This window comes from Lonchura striata, chromosome 34 (assembly GCF_050655825.1).
Source record: "Lonchura striata isolate lonStrDom1 chromosome 34, ASM5065582v1, whole genome shotgun sequence".
Taxonomy (NCBI): domain Eukaryota; kingdom Metazoa; phylum Chordata; class Aves; order Passeriformes; family Estrildidae; genus Lonchura; species Lonchura striata.
This window is the reverse complement of record NC_140736.1, coordinates 4,239,370-4,260,992: the sequence shown is the minus strand read 5'-3', so window position 1 is coordinate 4,260,992 and position 21,623 is coordinate 4,239,370. Positions and strand designations below refer to the sequence as shown.

The following is a 21,623-nucleotide window of genomic DNA, read 5'->3' as shown; positions in this document are numbered from 1 at the left end:
GAGTTGCCTTGGGGCAGTTTTCCTTATCTGCTGTTAATGGCCCCATCAATGCCTGGCCACATGACTCAGAGATAACACTGTGCAGGAGGAGGAGGTGATTAAGGACACACCTTGTGACTCCTAATAACCCATTGTGAGATGCTCTGCCCAAGGGGAGGAGCTAGGCATTCCCACCTGGATAAAAGTGGAGATTTCTAGACAGAGGAGAGCCTCTTCACAGGTTCTCCGAGAAGACGCAGCAACTACATCTGCCATCCCAAGACGACTGCAGCTCTTCCAATTGGACTGCTACCAGCACGCTGGCCAGGTTGTATTCTGACTTTGTCAGTAGCCTTTCCCTTTGTATTATTGCATGTATTTTTGTCCTTTTCCCCTTTTCCCAATAAATTGTATTTCTGACTTGGAGTCTCTCACTGGTTTTACTTTCAAACCAGAACATATTTTTGGCGCCCAATGTGGGGCAAGAAAGTACTGAGAGAAGTCAGAATTACAATCTTGTATTGTAGAGGGTACCTATTAACTATGATGCTTAACATGCTTTTTTGGGTCTTATACCTAGTTCTCTATATTTTCCCGAATGTGGGGAATCATTTGGCAATTGTAATGCTCATGTGTAGACCAGGGTATGGTATAAGAATTGCTTTATTGGTCTACTATGTCTATTGCATTATGACCTCTGAGGCAATGAACATGATTTGGAATATGTACTCAATTCTGTTTGCTTGTCCTAATCTAGGCTGCTACATCTGGGGCCTCGGCAACCTCACCCAGCCCCTGGGGGGAGGGGTAAAGATTGATTCTTTCAAACCTTTCAGGCTCGACACAGCAGTTTTTGAAAATGTTAAGTTCCCTCTGGATGCCAAGGACAGCATAATGTTGTTGTTAGTTCTTCTTTGTCTTCTCTGCACAATCTGCAACATGCTTAGAAACAAAACACTACAAAACACTACATAGTGTGGTGCAGCGTCTTCTTGAGGAAGAGGAAACAAGAAGGAAAGCAGCAGTGTCCGTGCCTGTACAGAATACCACAACAGCATCCATGTCAACGCAGGCTGCCATAGAGAAAGAAGGAACCAAACGGAAAACAACAGTGTCCGTGTCTACTCAGACTGTCATGGAGGAAAAAACAAAAAACAAAGCAAAAGTGTCTATGTCTACACAGACCAGCACAGAGGAGGAAGGAACCGAAAGCACCATCAGCATCTCCACACAAACCATCACCAAACCAGAGCAGCCTGACCCAGTAGTAGTTGCCCCCGTTCAAAAGAAGAAATCGAGGAGCAAATCAGTCCGCATAGTGACTGATGAGGACACTGCAGGACCCTCGCACCCAGCAGAAGAGACGGAACCAGAGATCATCACTCGCTCTCTATCCCTGGGTGAGCTACGTGACCTGCGGAGAGAATTCACCCGCCAGACAAATGAGTCCATCCTGACCTGGCTTCTCCGCATCTGGGACGCTGCAGCCAATGACACCATTCTGGATGCAAGTGAGGCCAGGCAACTGGGATCACTATCCCGGGAGGTGGTCATTGACCAGGGGATTGGGAGAACCCAGGAAACTCTCAGCCTCAGGCGGCGACTGCTCGCAAGTGTGAGGGACAGATACCTTTATAAAGAAGACCTCCAGGTGCTCCAAGGAAAATGGAATACCATGGAACAAGGTATCCGATGCCTGAGGGAATTGGCTGTGTTAGAGATAATTTTCGCAGAAGACGAGATATTTCCTAAGAGTCCAGACTGTGTCCAGTGCACATCACAAATGTGGTTGAGATTTGCACGGCTTGGACCAGAGATGTACTCTCGTTACCTGGCAACACTGTAGTGGAGAGAAGGCGAGGACAGGGTGGGCGTCTTAGCCAATAAATTAAGAATTTACGAGGTTATGGTCACTGCCCCATTTCGTACCCATGTCTCGTCCGTGGAAACAAGGTTGGCTGAGCAAGTCCGGGACTTGATTGAAGAGAGTCATAAGAAACTAAAAAAGGAACTTAAGGAAGAAGGCTACCATATTTCACCAGAAACAAGAAGAATCTCTGCCATTAGGAGCCAGCGCTCCCAAGCCAAGGAGAGAGGATACACTCCACGAGGAAACCTCTGGTTTTTTCTTCAGGAGCATGGAGAAGACATAAGGAAGTGGGATGGAAAACCCACCTCTTCCTTAGCAGCCCGAGTACGTGAACTAAAAAGAACACCTAACACAAAAAGAGTCAATGCTGCTCCAGTCTCTCAAACACAGAGTTCCAGACAATATAAGAATAATGATAGAACTGATCCTCTTGAAGGAACCTCAAGAACCTATTTACCAGAAGAGAGCAACGTGTACCATGACCAGGAATAGAGGGGCCCTGCCTCTAGCCAGGTAGAGGACAGGGACAATTGGATCTATTGGACCGTGTGGATTCGATGGCCTGGCACATCTGAACCACAAAAATATACAGCTTTGGTTGACACCGGTGCCCAATGTACCCTGATGCCATCAAGATATGTAGGAGAAGAATCCATTTCTATTTCTGGGGTAACAGCAGGATCCCAGCAGCTTCCTGTATTAGAGGCTGAAGTGAGTTTAACTGGGAACGGGTGGCAGAACCCCATCGTGACTGGCCCAGAGGCCCCATGCATCCATGGCATAGACTATCTCAGAAATGGATATTTCAAAGACCCAAAAGGACATCGCTGGGCTTTTGGGATAGCTGCTGTAGAGACAGAAGACATCCGGAAACTGAATACCTTGCCTGGTCTCTCAGATGACCCTTCTGCTGTGGGACTGCTGAGAGTTGAAGAACAGCAGGGACCAATTGCCATGTCAACAGTGCACCGTCGGCAATATCGTACCAGCAGAGACTCTGTGACCCCCATCCATGAGATGATTCGTAAATTGGAGAGCCAAGGGGTGGTCAGCAAGGCCCATTCACCTTTCAAGAGCCCTATATGGCCAGTGCGCAAGTCCAGTGGGGAATGGAGACTGACGGTGGACTACCGCGGCCTGAATGAGGTTACACCACCACTGAGCGCTGCCATGCCAGACATGTTGGAGCTTCAGTATGAGCTGGAGTCCAAGGCAGCAAAGTGGTATGTGACCATTAATATTGCAAATGCCTTCTTCTCCATTCTTTTGGCAACGGAATGCAGACCTCAGTTTGCCTTCACCTGGAAGGGAGTGCAGTACACCTGGAACCGACTGCCCCAGGGGTGGAAACACAGCCCCACCATCTGCCATGGACTGATCCAGGCTGCACTGGAAAAGAACGAGGCTCCCGAACATCGACAGTATATCGATGACATCATTGTGTGGGGGAGCACAGCAGGGGAAGTCTTCGAAAAAGGAGAAAAAATTATCCAGATTTTACTGAAAGCTGGTTTTGCCATTAAACGAAGCAAGGTTAAGGGACCAGCTCAAGAAATTCAGTTTCTAGGAGTCAAGTGGCAAGATGGACGTCGTCAGATCCCGACAGAAATAATCGACAAGATCACTGCTATGTCTCCACCTACCAACAAGAAGGAGACACAAGCTTTCCTAGGTGCCATAGGCTTTTGGAGGATGCACATTCCCGAGTACAGCCAGATTTTGAGCCCTCTCTACCTGGGCACCCGAAAAAAGAATGATTTCCACTGGGGCCATGAGCAGCAACAAGCCTTCACCCAGATCAAGCAGGAGATCGCTCATGCTGTAGCCCTTGGCCCAGTTAGGACAGGACCAGAGGTCAAGAACGTACTCTCAGCCGGGAACCATGGTTTGTCCTGGAGCCTTTGGCAGAAGGTGCCTGGGGAGACTTGGGGTCGACCACTGGGATTCTGGAGCCGGAGCTACAAAGGCTCTGAAGCAAACTACACTCCCACAGAGAAGGAAATCTTGGCTGCCTATGAAGGAGTTCAAGCTGCCTCAGAAGTAATTGGCACTGAAACACAGCTGCTTCTGGCACCCTGACTACCAGTGCTGGGGTGGATGTTTAAAGGAAAGGTTCCTTCTACACATCATGCCACTGATGCCACATGGAGTAGATGGATTGCCCTCATCACTCAGCCCGCCCGTATTGGAAATCCGAATCGCCCTGGGATTCTGGAAATTATAACAAACTGGCCTGTGGGGGAGACTTTTGGATTGTCTTCTGAAGAAGAGGAGCAAGTGGCACGTGCTGAAGAAGAGGCCCCAACATATAATGAGCTACCAGAAACTGAAAGACAATATGCCCTTTTTACGGATGGTTCCTGCCGAATCATAGGCACTAGCCGGAAATGGAAATCTGCAGTGTGGAGCCCCACACGACAGGTGGCACAAGCTACTGAGGGACAAGGTGGATCAAGTCAGCTTGCAGAGCTTAAAGCAGTCCAGCTGGCTTTGGATATTGCTGAGTGAAAGAAGTGGTCGAGGCTCTATCTCTACACCGACTCATGGACGGTAGCTAATGCTCTCTGGGGATGGCTAAGTCACTGGAAAAAGGCTAACTGGCAGCGCAGAGGGAAACCCATCTGGGCCACCGAGATCTGGCAGGACATTGCCTCCCGAGTAGAGAAGCTGACCGTGAAGATTCGACACGTGGATGCACACATACCCAAGAGTCGGGCTACTGAGGAGCATCACAACAACGAACAGGTAGACCGAGCTGCCAAAGTGAAAATATCACAAGTAGACCTAGATTGGCAGCATAAAGGAGAACTATTCCTAGCTCATAGGGCCCATGACGCTTCTGGTCATCCGGGGAGAGACGCAACATACCGATGGGCACGAGACCGAGGGGTGGACCTTACTATGGACAACATCTCACAGGTCATGCACGACTGCGAGACCTGCGCTACAATCAAACAGGCCAAACGGATGAAGCCTCTGTGGTACGGTGGGCGATGGTTGAAATACAGGTATGGGGAAGCTTAGCAAATTGACTACATCACGCTTCCCCAAACCCGACAAGGCAAGCACTATGTACTGACCATGGTGGAAGCAACCACAGGATGGTTGGAAACCTACCCTGTGCCTCATGCCACTGCCCGGAACACCATCTTAGGCCTAGAAAAACAGGTCTTGTGGAGACACAGCACCCCTGAGAGAATTGTCAGATAATGGAACACATTTCAAGAATGGCCTCATCAACACCTGGGCCAGAGAACATGGGATTGAGTGGATATATCATATCCCCTATCATGCTCCAGCTGCCGGGAAAGTTGAACGATGCAATGGACTGCTTAAGACCACCCTAAAGGCACTCGGTGGGGGAACTTTCAGGAATTGGGAACTGAACTTGGCAAAAGCTACCTGGATAGTCAACACCCGAGGGTCCATCAATCGAGCTGGTCCTGCCCAATCTGAACCCTTGCAGACAGTGGATGGAGATAAAGTCCCTGTGGTCCATATGAAAGGTATTTTAGGAAAGACTGTTTGGATTAATCCCACCTCAGGCAAAGACAAACCCACCCGTGGGATTGTTTTTGCTCAAGGACCCGGTTATACTTGGTGGGTAATGCAGAAGGATGGGCAAACCCATTGTGTACCACAGGGAAACTTGGTCTTAAGTGAGAACTATGTGTAAGGTTTCATCATGACGAAGATAGAAATAGGAAAAGGGGTGGATAATGTCCAAGTTTTAAAAAAAAACGTTTTCCAATTACCATCTGAGTAGGAGTTACCTTGGGGCAGTTTTCCTTATCTGCTGTTAATGGCCCCATCAATGCCTGGCCACATGACTCAGAGATAACACTGTGCAGGAGGAGGAGGTGATTAAGGACACACCTTGTGACTCCTAATAAGCCATTGTGAGATGCTCTGCCCAAGGGGAGGAGCTAGGCATTCCCACCTGGATAAAAGTGGAGATTTCTAGACAGAGGAGAGCCTTTTCACAGGTTCTCCGAGAAGACGCAGCAACTACATCTGCCATCCCAGGACGACTGCAGCTCTTCCAATTGGACTGCTACCAGCACGCTGGCCAGGTTGTATTCTGACTTTGTCAGTAGCCTTTCCCTTTGTATTATTGCATGTATTTTTGTCCTTTTCCCCTTTTCCCAATAAATTGTATTTCTGACTTGGAGTCTCTCACTGGTTTTACTTTCAAACCAGAACATATTTTTGGCGCCCAATGTGGGGCAAGAAAGTACTGAGAGAAGTCAGAATTACAATCTTGTATTGTAGAGGGTACCTATTCACTATGATGCTTAACATGCTTTTTTGGGTCTTATACCTAGCTCTCCATATTTTCCCGAATGTGGGGAATCATTTGGCAATTGTAATGCTCATGTGTAGACCAGGGTATGGTATAAGAATTGCTTTATTGGTCTACTATGTCTATTGCATTATGACCTCTGAGGCAATGAACATGATTTGGAATATGTACTCAATTCTGTTTGCTTGTCCTAATCTAGGCTGCTACATCTGGGGCCTCGGCAACCTCACCCAGCCCCTGGGGGGAGGGGTAAAGATTGATTCTTTCAAACCTTTCAGGCTCGACACAGCAGTTTTTGAAAATGTTAAGTTCCCTCTGGATGCCAAGGACAGCATAATGTTGTTGTTAGTTCTTCTTTGTCTTCTCTGCACAATCTGCAACATGCTTAGAAACAAAACACTACATAGTGTGGTGCAGCGTCTTCTTGAGGAAGAGGAAACAAGAAGCAAAGCAGCAGTGTCCGTGCCTGTACAGAATACCACAACAGCATCCATGTCAACGCAGGCTGCCATAGAGAAAGAAGGAACCAAACGGAAAACAACAGTGTCCGTGTCTACTCAGACTGTCATGGAGGAAAAAACAAAAAGCAAAGCAAAAGTGTCTATGTCTACACAGACCAGCACAGAGGAAGGAACCGAAAGCGCCATCAGCATCTCCACACAAACCATCACCAAAGCAGAGCAGCCTGACCCAGTAGTAGTTGCCCCCGTTCAAAAGAAGAAATCGAGGAGCAAATCAGTCCGCATAGTGACTGATGAGGACACTGCAGGACCCTCACACCCAGCGGAAGAGACAGAACCAGAGATCATCACTCGCTCTCTATCCCTGGGTGAGCTACGTGACCTGCGGAGAGAATTCACCCGCCAGACAAATGAGTCCATCCTGACCTGGCTTCTCTGCATCTGGGACGCTGCAGCCAATGACACCATTCTGGATGGAAGTGAGGCCAGGCAACTGGGATCACTATCCCGGGAGGTGGTCATTGACCAGGGGATTGGGAGAACCCAAGAAACTCTCAGCCTCTGGCGGTGACTGCTCGCAAGTGTGAGGGACAGATACCTTTATAAAGAAGACCTCCAGGTGCTCCAAGGAAAATGGAATACCATGGAACAAGGTATCCGATGCCTGAGGGAATTGGCTGTGTTAGAGATAATTTTCGCAGAAGACGAGATATTTCCTAAGAGTCCAGACTGTGTCCAGTGCACATCACAAATGTGGTTGAGATTTGCACGGCTTGGACCAGAGATGTACTCTCGTTACCTGGCAACACTGCAGTGGAGAGAAGGTGAGGACAGGGTGGGCGTCTTAGCCAATAAATTAAGAATTTACGAGGATACGGTCACTGCCCCATTTCGTACCCATGTCTCGTCCGTGGAAACAAGGTTGGCTGAGCAAGTCCGGGACTTGATTGAAGAGAGTCATAAGAAACTAAAAAAGGAACTTAAGGAAGAAGGCTACCATATTTCACCAGAACCAAGAAGAATCTCTGCCATTAGGAGCCAGCGCTCCCAAGCCAAGGAGAGAGGATACACTCCACGAGGAAACCTCTGTTTTTTTCTTCAGGAGCATGGAGAAGACATAAGGAAGTGGGATGGAAAACCCACCTCTTCCTTAGCAGCCCGAGTACGTGAACTAAAAAGAACACCTAACACAAAAAGAGTCAATGCTGCTCCAGTCTCTCAAACACAGAGTTCCAGACAATATAAGAATAATGATAGAACTGATCCTCTTGAAGGAACCTCAAGAACCTATTTACCAGAAGAGAGCAACGTGTACCATGACCACGAATAGAGGGGCCCTGCCTCTAGCCAGGTAGAGGACAGGGACAATCGGATCTATTGGACCGTGTGGATTCGATGGCCTGGCACATCTGAACCACAAAAATATACAGCTTTGGTTGACACCGGTGCCCAATGTACCCTGATGTCATCAAGATATGTAGGAGAAGAATCCATTTCTATTTCTGGGGTAACAGGAGGATCCCAGCAGCTTCCTGTATTAGAGACTGAAGTGAGTTTAACTGGGAACGGGTGGCAGAAACATCCCATCGTGACTGGCCCAGAGGCCCCATGCATCCATGGCATAGACTATCTCAGAAATGGATATTTCAAAGACCCAAAAGGACATCGCTGGGCTTTTGGGATAGCTGCTGTGGAGACAGAAGACATCCGGAAACTGAATACCTTGCCTGGTCTCTCAGATGACCCTTCTGCTGTGGGACTGCTGAGAGTTGAAGAACAGCAGGGACCAATTGCCATGTCAACAGTGCACCGTCGGCAATATCGTACCAGCAGAGACTCTGTGACCTCCATCCATGAGATGATTCGTAAATTGGAGAGCCAAGGGGTGGTCAGCAAGGCCCATTCACCTTTCAAGAGCCCTATATGGCCAGTGCGCAAGTCCAGTGGGGAATGGAGACTGACGGTGGACTACCGCGGCCTGAATGAGGTTACACCACCACTGAGCGCTGCCATGCCAGACATGTTGGAGCTTCAGTACGAGCTGGAGTCCAAGGCAGCAAAGTGGTATGTGACCATTAATATTGCAAATGCCTTCTTCTCCATTCCTTTGGCAACGGAATGCAGACCTCAGTTTGCCTTCATCTGGAAGGGAGTGCAGTACACCTGGAACCGACTGCCCCAGGGGTGGAAACACAGTCCCACCATCTGCCATGGACTGATCCAGGCCGCACTGGAAAAGAACGAGGCTTCCAAACTTCTACAGTATATCAATGACATCATAGTGTGGGGGAGCACAGCAGGGGAAGTCTTCGAAAAAGGAGAAAAAATTATCCAGATTTTACTAAAAGCTGGTTTTGCCATTAAACGAAGCAAGGTTAAGGGACCAGCTCAAGAAATTCAGTTTCTAGGAGTCAAGTGGCAAGATGGACGGCGTCAGATCCCGACAGAAATAATCGACAAGATCACTGCTATGTCTCCACCTACCAACAAGAAGGAGACACAAGCTTTCCTAGGTGCCATAGGCTTTTGGAGGATGCACATTCCCGAGTACAGCCAGATTGTGAGCCCTCTCTACCTGGGCACCCGAAAAAAGAATGATTTCCACTGGGGCCATGAGCAGCAACAAGCCTTCACCCAGATCAAGCAGGAGATCGCTCATGCTGTAGCCCTTGGCCCAGTTAGGACAGGACCAGAGGTCAAGAACGTACTCTACTCTGCAGCCGGGAACCATGGTTTGTCCTGGAGCCTTTGGCAGAAGGTGCCTGGGGAGACTCGGGGTCGACCACTGGGATTCTGGAGCCGGAGCTACAAAGGCTCTGAAGCAAACTACACTCCCACAGAGAAGGAAATCTTGGCTGCCTATGAAGGAGTTCAAGCTGCCTCAGAAGTAATTGGCACTGAAACACAGCTGCTTCTGGCACCCTGACTACCAGTGCTGGGGTGGATGTTTAAAGGAAAGGTTCCTTCTACACATCATGCCACTGATGCCACATGGAGTAGATGGATTGCCCTCATCACTCAGCGCGCCCGTATTGGAAATCCAAATCGCCCTGGGATTCTGGAAATTATAGCAAACTGGCCTGAGGGGGAGACTTTTGGATTGTCTTCTGAAGAAGAGGAGCAAGTGGCACGTGCTGAAGAAGAGGCCCCAACATATAATGAGCTACCAGAAACTGAAAGACAATATGCCCTTTTTACGGATGGTTCCTGCCGAATCATAGGCACTAGCCGGAAATGGAAATCTGCAGTGTGGAGCCCCACACGACAGGTGGCACAAGCTACTGAGGGACAAGGTGGATCAAGTCAGCTTGCAGAGCTTAAAGCAGTCCAGCTGGCTTTGGATATTGCTGAGCGAAATAAGTGGTCGAGGCTCTATCTCTACACCGACTCATGGACGGTAGCTAATGCTCTCTGGGGATGGCTAAGTCACTGGAAAAAGGCTAACTGGCAGCGCAGAGGGAAACCCATCTGGGCCACCGAGATCTGGCAGGACATTGCCTCCCGAGTAGAGAAGCTGACCGTGAAGATTCGACACGTGGATGCACACATACCCAAGAGTCGGGCTACTGAGGAGCATCACAACAACGAACAGGTAGACCGAGCTGCCAAAGTGAAAATATCACAAGTAGACCTAGATTGGCAGCATAAAGGAGAACTATTCCTAGCTCGTTGGGCCCATGACGCTTCTGGTCATCCGGGGACAGATGCAACATACCGATGGGCACGAGACCGAGGGGTGGACCTTACTATGGACAACATCTCACAGGTCATGCACGACTGCGAGACCTGCGCTACAATCAAACAGGCCAAATGGATGAAGCCTCTGTGGTACGGTGGGCGATGGTTGAAATACAGGTATGGGGAAGCTTAGCAAATTGACTACATCACGCTTCCCCAAACCCAACAAGGCAAGCACTATGTACTGACCATGGTGGAAGCAACCACAGGATGGTTGGAAACCTACCCTGTGCCTCATGCCACTGCCCGGAACACCATCTTAGGCCTAGAAAAACAGGTCTTGTGGAGACACAGCACCCCTGAGAGAATTGTCAGATAATGGAACACATTTCAAGAATGGCCTCATCAACACCTGGGCCAGAGAACATGGGATTGAGTGGATATATCATATCCCCTATCATGCTCCAGCTGCCGGGAAAGTTGAACGATGCAATGGACTGCTTAAGACCACCCTAAAGGCACTCGGTGGGGGAACTTTCAGGAATTGGGAACTGAACTTGGCAAAAGCTACCTGGATAGTCAACACCCGAGGGTCCATCAATGGAGCTGGTCCTGCCCAATCTGAACCCTTGCAGACAGTGGATGGAGATAAAGTCCCTGTGGTCCATATGAAAGGTATTTTAGGAAAGACTGTTTGGATTAATCCCACCTCAGGCAAAGACAAACCCACCCGTGGGATTGTTTTTGCTCAAGGACCCGGTTATACTTGGTGGGTAATGCAGAAGGATGGGCAAACCCATTGTGTACCACAGGGAAACTTGGTCTTAAGTGAGAACTATGTGTAAGGTTTCATCATGACGAAGATAGAAATAGGAAAAGGGGTGGATAATGTCCAAGTTTTAAAAAAAAACGTTTTCCAATTACCATCTGAGTAGGAGTTGCCTTGGGGCAGTTTTCCTTATCTGCTGTTAATGGCCCCATCAATGCCTGGCCACATGACTCAGAGATAACACTGTGCAGGAGGAGGAGGTGATTAAGGACACACCTTGTGACTCCTAATAACCCATTGTGAGATGCTCTGCCCAAGGGGAGGAGCTAGGCATTCCCACCTGGATAAAAGTGGAGATTTCTAGACAGAGGAGAGCCTTTTCACAGGTTCTCCGAGAAGACGCAGCAACTACATCTGCCATCCCAGGACGACTGCAGCTCTTCCAATTTGGACTGCTACCAGCACGCTGGCCAGGTTGTATTCTGACTTTGTCAGTAGCCTTTCCCTTTGTATTATTGCATGTATTTTTGTCCTTTTCCCCTTTTCCCAATAAATTGTATTTCTGACTTGGAGTCTCTCACTGGTTTTACTTTCAAACCAGAACAGTAAGGAAGTAGAGTAAACAGAGAAAACGTTAGGAGGTTTCTAGTAGCGCCTCCTGACCTTAAAGGAAAGATCTCTCTTCTTAGACCCTTGGCCCCAGGGGAAATGTGAAAATAGGGGGGACTGTGGTCCCAAAAAATGAAAACCTGAACTGTTGTCTTTCTCCCCTCTTGGCAGGGCATCCTTAAAAGGAAAAATCCTAAAAGCAGTCTGTCCATCCATGCATTGGTGGTGAGAGCACTGTGCATGGAAAGGAGAAGGGTCACCATGGCAAACTTTTCTCCAGGCAGTGCCATGTGTGACATAGAAACACAGGATGTGGAGCTGTGTTTTCTTCAGAAGTCTGTAGCACAGGAGAGACTCCTACCTCCCTCGAAAGGGCTAAGTATCGATTATCTAGAAGGTAGAAACCTGATTTAGGTCCAGATTGTGTCTCACTGTAGTTTGTTAGAGTTGAATGGTGGGAGGAGGAATGCTTTGAAAAGTTTTCATTTAATCTTTGTGTAGTTTGTTTTTTTTTTCTCATTTTTACTTTCTTTTTTTCTTTTGTAGTAATAGCTTAATAAAGATTTTTTCCTATTATTAAGCTTAAGCCCGTTTGCTCTGTTCTAAATTCCACTTCACAGCATTCAAGAGAAGGATCACATTTTCATTGAGGCACTAGCATTGTGCCAGTGTCAAACCATGACACGTGGGATTGAGACTCTGAGGGTTAAAATTCACTTGTTTTCAGTGGGATGTGAGTGGATCTGAGGTGAATGAGCCATCCCTCTTGGCTTCTGGAGCACAGAGAGATTGAGAAGAGAAATACATTCAGGTCATCATAAAAGGAGAAGGAGCCAGGTGTGTCCCTGTCCTAACTTAGGGCAAATTTGGGATAAAAACCTGTGCAAAGAACGCCCCGAAAACAAATCCCCACGGCCTCTCCCCACTCACCTGGTTAGGAAAGAATTTTCTCATATTGAAGTGGAAAAGAACCTGTTTGTTTAATAAACAAAACCCTCCCCAGCACCAAAGAAATGAACACCACTAGATGACAAGAGAACTCTTTCAGCACTCTGGAGAGGTGACAAATCCAGAAAGTCTCTCCTGGGAGTGGCCGCCGGGTCTGGGCGCTGGGGATTGCTCTGGGCACTGGGGATGGCTGCTGCAGATCACAGAGCGCAGGCTCTGGGTGCTCCTCGGTGTTTCCCAGGTGCCACTCCGGAGCAGCTTGGAGTGACATTCAGGAAAGGGAAAGATAAAAAAAACAGTCCAGGGAAAGAATTGGACTGCTGAGCTAAACTAACTCAAAAGCAAAGGCAAAAGCAGAAGCAAGCAAGCAAAGCAAAGCAAGCAAAAACCAGCCAGGCAGCACCAGCCTCTTCTAGACAACACACCATGAGGGGAGGTGAGCTGGCTCATAACAAGACAAAACAAACCTTCACTTTCAGAGTCAGTTCTGAAAGCACGGAACATAATATCAAACAAAAACAGAACACACGACTGGGGATACCAGCATTATAATGTCACCCTAGGACAGTTCCCACCATGGATCACAGGGAATGTGGGTCACCAGGGCTGTGCCCAGTGTGGCTCCTCCCGTGGGGGATGGAGTTTAGCTCTTCTCGCACTCGGGGCACTCGCAGGGCTTCCCTTACTGGTGCCTCCGTTGGTGTTGGGTCAGGCTAGAGCTCACTGAGAATCTCTTCCCACACTGGGGACACTCGTAGGGCCTCTCCCCCGTGTGGATCCTCTGGTGCTGGATCAGGCCGGAGCTCTGGGTGAAGCTCTTCCCACACTCCCCACACTCGTAGGGCCTCTCCCCAGTGTGGATGCGCCGGTGGGAAATGAGGGTGGAGTTGTCCCTGAATCCCTTCCCACAGTCGGGGCAGCAGAAGGGCCTCTCCTCTGTGTGAACCAGATAGTGCTGGAAGAGATCGGCTCTTCTCTTAAACCTCTTCCCACACTCAGAACACTCGTAGGGCCTCTCCCCTGTGTGGATGCGGCGATGCTGGATGAGGGTGGAGTTGCTCCTGAATCCCTTCCCGCAGTCGGGGCAGCAGAAGGGCCTCTCCTCTCTGTGAACCGGATAGTGCTTCAAGAGATCGGCTCTGGTCTGAAACCTTTTCCCACACTCAGAACACTCGTAGGGCCTCTCCCCTGTGTGGGTCCTCTGGTGCTGGGTCAGGCTGGAGCTGTGGGTAAAGCTCTTACCACACTCCCCACACTCATAGGGCTTCTCCCCTGTGTGGATCCTCTGGTGCTTGATCAGGCTGGAGCTGCATCTGAAGCTCTTCCCACACTCCCCGCATTCGTAGGGCTTCTCCCCAGTGTGGATCCTCTGGTGCACCGTCAGCTCTGAACTCCACCTGAAGCCCTTCCCACACTCGGAGCACTTGTGGGGCTTCTCCCCATCATGGAGCTGCTCAGGGTCCCCCAGCTCCGAGCTCTGGCTCCGTCTCCGGCCGCCTCCCCGGCCCAGGGTGGCTCTTTCCCCCTCAGATCCCCGCGATCTGCCTTTGCAGCCCCTCCTCGTGCGGGATCTCCGGGGCTTTTCCTCCCCGTCGGGTTCCTGCGCCGTGGAGCCGCTCAAAACGGCCTCTTCCACCAGGTTCTGCCGCGGGGATTTGTCCTCCCTGCTCTCCATCCTCGGCTCCTGCTCGGGGCGAGGAAGGACCAGGAGAGGCTCTTCCTCTTCCTCGCAGCCTCCCAGGGGCTGGGAATGGGAACTCCTGCTTTGGGGAAAACAAGGGATGGGCACCATGAGTTGGAAGCTCCCTCTGTGCCAGTCCATCTCGAGAAGTCCCCGGCCACCTGGGCTCCATAAGAACCTCCCACACACCGAGATCCAGCCCTGAAAAAGCCTCCCAGGAGCTCCCCGTCCCTGCTCCCTCCCCTCGGCTCTTCGGGGCTCCCCCCTGTCCCAGCTGCGGGGGTCACGCTGGGATTGGGGGTCCCCCTTCTCCTCGCTGCCCGCCCTCCCCAGGCTGCCGGCAGTCCCGGCCATCCCAAAAGCTCCCCCCTCTTGGCTCTCCCCATTCGGGGCTGCCGGGGCTGCTCGGGCTCCCGGGCTCCCTTCTGCCCTTCTTCTCCGCTCGGGGCCGCAGGGGCTCCAAGGAGTCCCCCCGAGGGGCCTTTTCCGCTCCGCTTCGCACTTCTTCCTTCTCCAAACACGCCCCAAAAAACCCAGCCCCGGCACCCCCCAGGAGATCTGGCCCGAGCTGCCCCTCCCCGCTCACCTGCGGGATGGGGGCGATGATCCCACACGTGGGGGCTGCGAATTCAGGCAGGGCTCCACCGCGCCATCCCCTCGGCTCCGCTCCATCCGCCTTTGTCCCTCCTCTTCCTCCTCCTGCCGCTCCTCCTCTTCCATCCCCCCTGCTCCTCCTCCTCCTCCCTGAGCCCACCTCCCGCTCCTCCTGCATCCCTGCCCTTCCCTCCCTGCCCTTCCCTCCCTGCCCTTCCTTCCCCCTCCTCCTGCTCTCTGTGCCCACCGCCTTCTGCTCCCTCATCCCTCCTCTTCCATCGCTCCTCCTCCTCCTCCTCCTGTGTCCCGTCCCCTCCTGCCTGTCCTCCTTCATCCCTTCCCTTCCATCCTTCTCCTCCTCGCCATCCCCACCTCCTTCTCCTCCTTCATCCCCCTCCTCCTCCTCCCTTTCCCCATTTCCTTCTCCTGTTTCCAGCCCTACTCACTCTCCTCCTTCACCCCCTCTCTTCCATGCCATCCCAGTTCGTGCTGGGATTTGTCCGGTCCGTGTCTGTAGGATCCCGGTCCATGTCACCTCATTCCTGTTTATCCCAGTCTGTTTGCTCCTGATCCCTGTGGTCCCGGTCTGTGCAGTCCCAGTCTGTAGGATCCCAGGCCAGGTTATCCCGGGCTGTATGATCCCAATCCATAGGATCGCATTCCACAGGGTCCCAGTCGTTTTTTTATCCCGGTCCATGGCATCCCAGTTCCATATAAATCCAGTCCAGTTCATCCCAGTCCATACAGTCCCAATCTTTATTTGATCCCATTCCCTATTTCATTCCAGTCTATTTTATCCTTGTCCTAGTCCCTATTTGATCACATTCTTAATTTTTCCCCAGTCCATAGGATCCCTGATCCATATAATCCCAGTCCAGTTTATCCCAGATTATTCCAGTCCATAGGATCCCCGATCCATATAATCCCAGTCCAGTTTATCCCGGATTATTCCAGTCCATAGGATCCCCGATCCATATAATCCTAGTCCAGTTTATCCCGTTCCATAGGATCTCAATTCCATAAAATCCCAGTCCAGTTCATCCCTCTCCTTAGGATCACAGTTCCATAAATCCCAGTGCAGTTTATCCCAGTCCATAGGATCCCAGTTCCATATAATCCCAGTCCAGTTTATCCCAGTCTGTAGGGCCCCAATCCCTATTTTATCCCAGTCCATAGGTGATCCCAGTCCATATTTGATCCCAGTCTGCACAATCCCAGTCTGTAGGATCCCAGTCCCTATTTCATACCAGTCCCTAATTTATCCCAGTCCCTATTTCATCCCAGTCCATGGGATCTCATTCCATATTTGATCCCAGTCCCTAATTGATCCCAGTCCATATGGCCCTGCACACATTTCAGAGGTCTGGAATTTCAGCTCCCAGCCAGGAAAAGACGTTCCCTTTGCCCTTGAAGGCAAAGCTCTTGAGAAGGGGCTGAAAACCAAGCGGAGCAAAATCCTACAGAGACATTTCACTGCTGGTCTCCGACTTCAGCTCCTGAACTAAGAATTAAAAAAATAATTGGGAAATTAAATAACTAAAAAATCAGGGGCGGGTCATTAGGGGCAATTAAATTAGGGGAGGGGTCAATTAAATAAGGGGAGGATCTTTGGTGGATCCTGGGGCAATTAAATCAGGGGAGGGTTTTTGGAGGTCCCTGGGTCAAGGGAGACACGGAGAGAGAAACAGAGCAGGGAAAGAGAGGTGGGAGGAAATGGAGGACACAAACACAACCAGCTGAGAAGGTGGCACTGAGAAAAACAGAACTGCCATGGACTGGAAATGAACGGCAAAGAAATCAGTAAGTCTGAAAGTTTTATTTCCTATCCAATATATCCCAGCCACCCAGCTCCACACAATCCCCATCCCAACGCTCCAAATTGGGATCCCACTTCTCCCCATCTTCACCCAAACCCATCCCACCCTGGCAGCTCTGGAATCGAGTGAGATTGGCGGGGGATTGAGGTTTTTTTGAGATGGGAACAAGGAATTTGAGGTGGGACTGTGTCTCTGAGGATTAAAATTCACTTGTTTTCAGTGCGAGGTGAGAAGATCTGAGGTGAACGAGTAATCCCACTTGGCTTTTGGAGCGCAGAGAGATTGAGGAGAGAAAACAAATGAAGGCCAACAGAAAAGGAGAAGCAGCCAGGCGTGCTACCAACGTGGATCACAGGGAATGTGGGTCACCAGGGCTGTGCCCAGTGTGGCTCCTCCCGTGGGGGATGGAGTTTAGCTCTTCTCGCACGCGGGGCACTCGCAGGGCTTCCCTTACCGGTGCCTCTCTTTGTGTTTGTTCAAGTTAGAGCTCCATGAGAATCTCTTCCCACACTGGGGACACTCGTAGGGCCTCTCCCCAGTGTGGATCCTCTGGTGCTGGATCAGGCTGGAACTATGGGCGAAGCTCTTCCCACACTCGCCACACTCGTAGGGCCTCTCCCCAGTGTGGATGCGCCGGTGGGTGATGAGGGTGGAGTTGTTCCTGAATCCCCTCCCACAGTCGGGGCAGCAGAAGGGCCTCTCCTCTGTGTGAACCAGATAATGCCGGAAGAGATCGGCTCTGGTCTGAAACCTCTTCCCACACTCGGAACACTCGTAGGGCCTCTCCCCTGTGTCGGTCCTTTGGTGCTTGACGAGCTCTGAGTTGTCCTTGAATCCCTTCCCACAGTCGGTGCAGCTGAAGGGCCTCTAGTCCTTGTGAACCAGATAGTGCCGGAGGAGATTGTCTCTGGTCTGAAACCTCTTCCCACACTCAGAACACTCGTAGGGTCTCTCCCCGGTGTGAATACTCTGGTGTTTGACGAGCTGTGACTTGCTCTTGAATCCCTTCCCGCAGTCGGGGCAGCAGAAGGGCCTCTCCCCCGTGTGAACCAGATAGTGCTGGAAGAGAACGCCTCTGGTCTGAAACCTCTTCCCACACTCAGAACACTCATAGGGCCTCTCCCCAGTGTGGATCCTCTGGTGCTTGATCAGGCTGGAGCTCTGGGTAAAGCTCTTCCCACACTCCCCACACTCATAGGGCTTCTCTCCAGTGTGGATCCTCTGGTGCTTGATCAGCTCAGAGCTCCTCCTGAATCCCTTCCCACACTCCGAGCTCCCAGTAGGATCCCAGTAGGATTCCGGCAGAGCCCAGTCCCTCCCAGCGCTGCCGGGGAGGAGGAGGGGGAGGGATGAAGGAGGAGAAGGAGGTGGGGATGGCGAGGGGGAGGAGGAGGAGGATGGAAGGGAAGGGATGAAGGAGGACAGGCGGGAGGGGACGGGACACAGGAGGAGGAGGAGGAGGAGGATGGAAGAGGAGGGATGAGGGAGCAGAAGGCGGTGGGCACAGAGAGCAGGAGGAGGGAGAAGGAAGGGCAGGGAGGGAAGGGCAGGGATGCAGGAGGAGCGGGAGGTGGGCTCAGGGAGGAGGAGGAGCAGGGGGGATGGAAGAGGAGGAGCGGCAGGAGGAGGAAGAGGAGGGACAAAGGCGGATGGAGCGGAGCCGAGGGGATGGCGCGGTGGAGCCCTGCCTGAATTCGCAGCCCCCACGTGTGGGATCATCGCCCCCATCCCGCAGGTGAGCGGGGAGGGGCAGCTCGGGCCAGATCTCCTGGGGGGTGCCGGGGCTGGGTTTTTTAGGGCGTGTTTGGAGAAGGAAGAAGTGCGAAGCGGAGCGGAAAAGGCCCCTCGGGGGGACTCCTTGGAGCCCCTGCGGCCCCGAGCGGAGAAGAAGGGCAGAAGGGAGCCCGGGAGCCCGAGCAGCCCCGGCAGCCCCGAATGGGGAGAGCCAAGAGGGGGGAGCTTTTGGGATGGCCGGGACTGCCGGCAGCCTGGGGAGGGCGGGCAGCGAGGAGAAGGGGGACCCCCAATCCCAGCGTGACCCCCGCAGCTGGGACAGGGGGGAGCCCCGAAGAGCCGAGGGGAGGGAGCAGGGACGGGGAGCTCCTGGGAGGCTTTTTCAGGGCTGGATCTCGGTGTTTGGGAGGCTCTTATGGAGCCCAGGTGGCCGGGGACTTCTCGAGATGGACTGGCACAGAGGGAGCTTCCAACCCATCGTGCCCATCCCTTGTTTTCCCCAAAGCAGGAGTTGCCATTCCCAGCCCCTGGGAGGCTGCGAGGAAGAGGAAGAGCCTCTCCTGGTCCTTCCTCGCCCCGAGCAGGAGCCGAGGATGGAGAGCAGGGAGGACAAATCCCCGCGGCAGAACCTGGTGGAAGAGGCCGTTTTGAGCGGCTCCACGGCGCAGGAACCCGACGGGGAGGAAAAGCCCCGGAGATCCCGCACGAGGAGGGGCTGCAAAGGCAGATCGCGGGGATCTGAGGGGGAAAGAGCCACCCTGGGCCGGGGAGGCGGCCAGAGACGGAGCCAGAGCTCGGAGCTGGGGGACCCTGAGCAGCTCCGTGATGGGGAGAAGCCCCACAAGTGCTCGGAGTGTGGGAAGGGATTCAGGTGGAGCTGTGCTCTGATGGTGCACCAGAGGATCCACACTGGGGAGAGGCCCTATGAGTGTGGGGAGTGTGGGAAGAGCTTCAGCCGGAGCTCCCACCTGACCCAGCACCAGAGGATCCACACTGGGGAGAGGCCCTACGAGTGTTCTGAGTGTGGGAAGAGGTTTAAGACCAGAGCTGATCTCCTCCGGCACTATCTGGTTCACAGAGGAGAGAGGCCCTTCTGCTGCCCCGTCTGTGGGAAGGGATTCAGGGGCAACTCCAGCCTCATCCGGCACCGGCGCATCCACACTGGGGAGAGGCCCTACGAGTGTGGGGAGTGTGGGAAGAGCTTCAGATGCAGCTCCGACCTGATCCATCACCAGAGGATCCACTCTGGGGAGAGGCCCTACGAGTGTTCCGAGTGTGGGAAGAGGTTTAAGACCAGAGCCAATCTCTTCCAGCACTATCTGGTTCACACAGAGGAGAGGCCCTTCTGCTGCCACGAATGTGGGAAGGGATTCAGGAGCAACTCCAACCTCATCAAGCATCGCCGCATCCACACAGGGGAGAAGCCCTATGAGTGTGCGGAGTGTGGTAAGAGCTTTACCCACAGCTCCAGCCTGACCCAGCACCAGAGGACCCACACTGGGGAGAGGCCCTACGAGTGTTCTGAGTGTGGGAAGAGGTTTCAGACCAGAGCCGATCTCTTGAAGCACTATCCGGTTCACAGAGAGGAGAGGCCCTTCTGCTGCCCCGAATGTGGGAAGGGATTCAGGAGCAACTCCACCCTCATCAAGCATCGCCGCATCCACACAGGGGAGAGGCCCTGCGAGTGTTCTGAGTGTGGGAAGAAGTTTAAGAGAAGAGCCGATCTCTTGCAGCACTATCTGGTTCACACCGAGGAGAGGCCCTTCTGCTGCCCCGACTGTGGGAAGGGATTCAGGGACAACTCCACCCTCATTTCCCACCGGCGCATCCACACTGGGGAGAGGCCCTACGAGTGTGGGGAGTGTGGGAAGAGCTTCACCCAGAGCTCCAGCCTGATCCAGCACCAGAGGATCCACACTGGGGAGAGGCCCTACGAGTGTCCCCAGTGTGGGAAGAGATTCTCACAGAGCTCTAACCTGACCCGACACCAGCAGAGGCACCGGTAAGGGAAGCCCTGCGAGTGCCCCGAGTGCGAGAAGAGCTAAACTCCATCCCCCACGGGAGGAGCCACACTGGGCACAGCCCTGGTGACCCACATTCCCTGTGATCCATGTTGGGAACTGTCCTAGGGTGACATTATGATGCTGGTATCCCCGGTCGTGTGTTCTGTTTTTGTTTGATACTATGTTCTGTGCTTTCAGAACTGACTCTGAAAGTGAAGGTTTTATTTGTCTTGTTATCAGTCGGCTCACCTCCTGTCTTGGTTTGACAAGACAGGAGTCTGTGAAAGAGGGCAAAGCCTCCTGCGCAGTGGAGAAGGTAAACCCCCTCCCTCCGAATTACTAGGATTTTTAAATAAAAAGGCTCTCATGCAAAGATATGGGAATGGGAGTAACAATTCTTTACTAGGAGAAAACTAGATAACAATTTAAAAAGGCAAATGCAATTGGTACAAACAAAAACTAGTGATAAAGTCCATGTTATAAATGAGAATTTATTCAGCCAGATTAAAAATAAAAATAATTTTATTTGCAGTCAAATTATGTCTTGTCAGCCGCACGGAAAGGACAGAGCCGCGCCCGGGGTCGACCCTGGGTGTGCAACAAGGAGTCAGCCTCAGCAGAGGTTTTCTCCTATGCCCACACACTTCCATCCTGGCACAGGCGGTTTTTATAGGGAAAATTCCACCTGAGGCCAAGATTTGAGCAGTTAGTCTTTTCTTCTATTCAGAGTCTATAGGTTAAAAAGATTTTCTTTTTTTCAATGTCCAGAGTAGTTGAATTATTGGTGAGAGTTTACGGGAAGGCTGCATTCACATGGATCTGTCTGAGGATTTCCATGATATCCATCTTGGACGATCAGCACTGATGATAGTGATGATCAACACCTGGAGCCCAGACATGGCCCATCTCCTGGCCAAGCCACATCCTTTTACTTGTAAATCAGTTCCCAATATACATCCAGTCTCGCCTGTAAAGAGGGGGGGGGTGGGGGAACTAATACGACGGGCATGATTTCACAAATATCCAATATTACATATTTCATACGAGGAATGGCGCGAATTATATTTATTACACATAACAATCCCCCACCTTCTATATTAACTCATTAATTTGCGCCTTAATTTCTACCTCTATTCACTTCCAAGGTAGTGTGTTGACTACCTTGAGACCGGGTTTT

At 51.6% G+C, this 21,623-nt stretch overlaps 2 protein-coding genes across 3 annotated transcripts in view; both read right to left on the bottom strand.

Annotated features, from left to right (window-relative positions):
• LOC144247716 (uncharacterized) overlaps positions 1–15,010 on the bottom strand; it is a 41,956-nt gene extending 26,946 nt beyond the window's left edge. For both annotated transcript variants that reach the window (XM_085564867.1, XM_085564868.1), the window contains exon 1: positions 14,885–15,010. The gene's annotated coding sequence lies outside the window, so the exon portion shown is untranslated. The remainder of the gene's footprint in view (positions 1–14,884) is intronic.
• Positions 12,625–21,623, bottom strand: part of LOC144247720 (uncharacterized) — a 43,209-nt gene continuing 34,210 nt past the window's right edge. The window contains 3 exon segments of the mRNA XM_085564726.1: positions 12,625–14,380; positions 14,885–15,151; positions 17,164–17,982. Of these exon segments, the coding sequence (XP_085420852.1) occupies positions 13,261–14,380; positions 14,885–15,151; positions 17,164–17,982 (2,206 nt within the window). The 3' untranslated portion in view covers positions 12,625–13,260.